Source organism: Aplysia californica, unplaced genomic scaffold (assembly GCF_000002075.1).
Source record: "Aplysia californica isolate F4 #8 unplaced genomic scaffold, AplCal3.0 scaffold00931, whole genome shotgun sequence".
NCBI classification, from domain to species: domain Eukaryota; kingdom Metazoa; phylum Mollusca; class Gastropoda; order Aplysiida; family Aplysiidae; genus Aplysia; species Aplysia californica.
Window position 1 is genome coordinate 194222 of NW_004798201.1, and position 3170 is coordinate 197391.

General features: G+C 46.3%; 1 protein-coding gene across 1 annotated transcript in view; it reads right to left on the reverse strand.

The window, feature by feature from the left end:
• The window catches only part of LOC101853651 (nuclear transcription factor Y subunit alpha), a 20377-nt gene that overhangs the window by 3844 nt on the left and 13363 nt on the right, over nt 1–3170 (reverse strand). The window contains exon 2 of the mRNA XM_005110696.2: nt 170–1248. Coding sequence (XP_005110753.1) covers nt 170–1151 — 982 coding nt within the window. The 5' untranslated portion in view covers nt 1152–1248. The remainder of the gene's footprint in view (nt 1–169; nt 1249–3170) is intronic.

Consider the following 3170-nt stretch of genomic DNA (forward strand, 5'->3'; position numbering starts at 1 on the left):
CCCCCCCCGGCAGACAAAAAAAACACAAAAAAAACAACAACAACCTAACAACAACTGAATTAAAGACAACCTCGCCTACTGCCTCCTGACTGATGCACTCAATAAGCGGGTTATTATCATGATTATCCGGCCCCGGGGCTAGGGCTGAGTCAACAAGACAACAAGTTACCTGTTGCTGTTGGGGGAGAACGCCGGTGCAAATCTTTCCCCAGGATGGCGTTCATTCCGAATTTGAGAAACGGTTGCTGGGATCCCCCGCAGGGCCCCTGTGGGCCGCCGAGAGGGCTGGAAAGTCCGCTACTGGGAGCCACTGATAACCCCGGATTGGTCGGTGTTCCGTTGAGGGGGGCAGAGGAGGAGGAGGAGGAGGAGCAGGAGGAGGAGGAGACGACTCGGATAGCTGCAGGGGGAGGAGGGGAGCCTGATGGAACAGCCTGCGTTGTCACCATGCCAACCATCGACGCTTTGGCGTTTTCGTGAATTCTGTCCAGGTTTATGGGCGGGGACGGGTGGTCGGATTCGTGTGGTGAGATGTGTCCAGGTTGACCGCCGCCGCCCCCAGCAGCGGTGTTGTTGTGTCCACAGCTTGTGGGAACCGCCCCAAAAGCGCTGAGACCGAGTCCGACCCCGACCCCGACGCCGAGTCCGAGTCCGGGTATTGAGGTCATGCCCGGGTGGTGCTGTGGCCTCGCCATCATGCCAGCGGCTCGCTCACGGAGCAGGTTCTCCACGAGGAAGGAGGCTGAACTCGAGCTGAGGGCGCCACCTGGGTGTGTGGTGGGTAGGCCGAGCGGCGAGCGGAGCATGCTCTGGTAGATGGAGGAAGGGGTTAGCACGTTGGGGAACATGGCGCTCACATGCATCAATAGCGGCCTCTGGTACTGGTTGTTGTCTGGCCTGAAGATCTCGCTACAGCGGCTGTTGCTGTTGTTGGTGCTGTTGCTGCTGTTGCTGCTGTTGCTGCTGTTGCTGCTGTTGCTGTTGTTGCTGCTGTTGCTGCTGTTGCTGCTATTACTGCTGCTGCTTTTATTGTTGTAAACGCTTTCCCTACCGATGCTGTTGTGGCTGATGCTGCTGTTGTGAAGATGCGACTGTACGTGATATAGTTGCTGTGTTCTTGTGCAGGTTGGGGGCGGGAGTGCCACAATCATACGGTGGGCCGATTAGGAGTCAGGCTTCACCTTTATGGTGATGACGTCAGCGACAACGGACAAGACTTCAGTCTGTCTGTGTGGGAGGAACTTGAGTCTGAAATAGGAATCAAGAAAAATAAATGGTAATGATTTGTGTACATAATATTTCTTTTTCAATTTTTTAAAATAAGCTTGTATCATTCCAAACACACAATTTATATTAGTGATGATGATACTCTTATTTAAATAGATACGAGTATGTTTCGTCCATCTGTCTTTTAGTTTTCTATCTATCTATCTATCTATCTATCTATCTATCTATCCATCTATCTATCTATCTATCTATCTATCTATCTATCTATCTATCTATCTATCTATCTACCCATAAGAGTGCGTGTGTGTGTGTGTACAAAATATGTGTCCGTGAGTGCGTGTAGATGGTATGTATGTCATTGCAAATAGAACATTCTCAGAGGTAAGAAAGGAGCGGCTAAGACGGTGTAGACCTCATTAGGTGTATGATTGCACACGACGACACGGCAGCCCACCCGTGCTCTGTTTCCTTTTATTGTACGGCTCTCAACAAAAAAAACCCGCGACACTTGACACCGATCTCATTATCCGGTATTAAACGTTAATTATTATTTAGATATAATTGTTACCCAAGCGGGCTTAGTTAATTAAGAGACGAAGAATGCCATGAGCCAAATTGCCTAAAGCTATGTCAGTTAATTTCTTCTGGGAAGCCATTAGTTTAGGTGCCAATGTGCCAACGAAAAAACAGCTGACAAAGTTGCGAAAGAGACAATGTACGAAGAGAGCGGGCTCGTAGCATAACTTTACACCCGCCAAGTTCTTTCGCCCTCAATTGTGATTTTCGTACTGAGATGAGATCGCAATTTTCTTTCACTGTCAACTGCCAACACACTCTTCGTGTTACAAAAAGGGGGTGTGCAGACGATGCGACTTTGTCAGTCACTGTCGTCGAAACATCCAATCTTCGTGTCGATCTTTTGGCATCAGAACCCACCGATAAGGTTTCATTATACCAAAGATAGTTCATAACAAGATAGTTCACTCTGCCAAAAAAGTGTCAACGGAAGTCCGCGCATTGCTTCAGATGTCGCCGCAGTCTTATTTTTGAAGCTCTCTTTCGTTTCTTCTTCAGAAGAATAGGAACAGCACAGTTTGTTAGTTTTCCTTTCATTGTTTTTCACACAAGTAGGGTAACTCTTTTCGCAAAGTCCGCGCTTTTTTAAAGAGGGCGCCACCGGATTTTGAGGGTACTTTTTTAAATTGGCTCAAAGAGAGGAGTGAACTATCTTGTTATGTACGTCCTTTGATAATACATACATGTATTATCGTTCTACGAGTTTTGAGACAGAACGACTGCAATGCCTCGTTCAGTAGCACAACTTTCGACTTCGACACCCCTACATTGTGTGTATACCCAAACAACGTGATAGAAAACCGAGCTGCAGCAGCAGTAGCAGAAGAAGCAGAAGAAGCAGAAGTCATACGACACCAGTAGCTGACAGCCAAATGCCTGGGGATCGTCTGCTTCTCACAGCGTTTGGCAGACGATCAACAGCGCTTCTGTCGGCCGATATCTTCTTCCAGGTCTGATATATTTTTCTTTGTTCTTGTCGAGCGACGTTCAGTTCATTTTACTTATTTTATGTCCATCTCACCTCCACAGAGAGCCATGAATCACATTAAGACTTCATTAATATTAGGGTTTCGCATGCAGCCAGTGATACGAATGAAACTTGAGAAAACACATTAAGAACCCATAAAAGTTTCCAGTGGACCTGCAGACTTCATGAAGCGACAAAAATATCATAGATAAAAAGCGTGTCATAGAGGGTAGTAAAAACCAATTCTTTGGGCAATTCTTTGGGGGGTAAAAAAAAAAGCACAACGGCACGAATAGGATAAGTGTACATAAAAGAAAGAAAGAAAGAAAGAAAGAAAGAAAGAAAGAAAGAAAGAAAGAAAGGAAGGAAGAAAGAAAGAAAGAAAGAAGAAAGAAAGAAA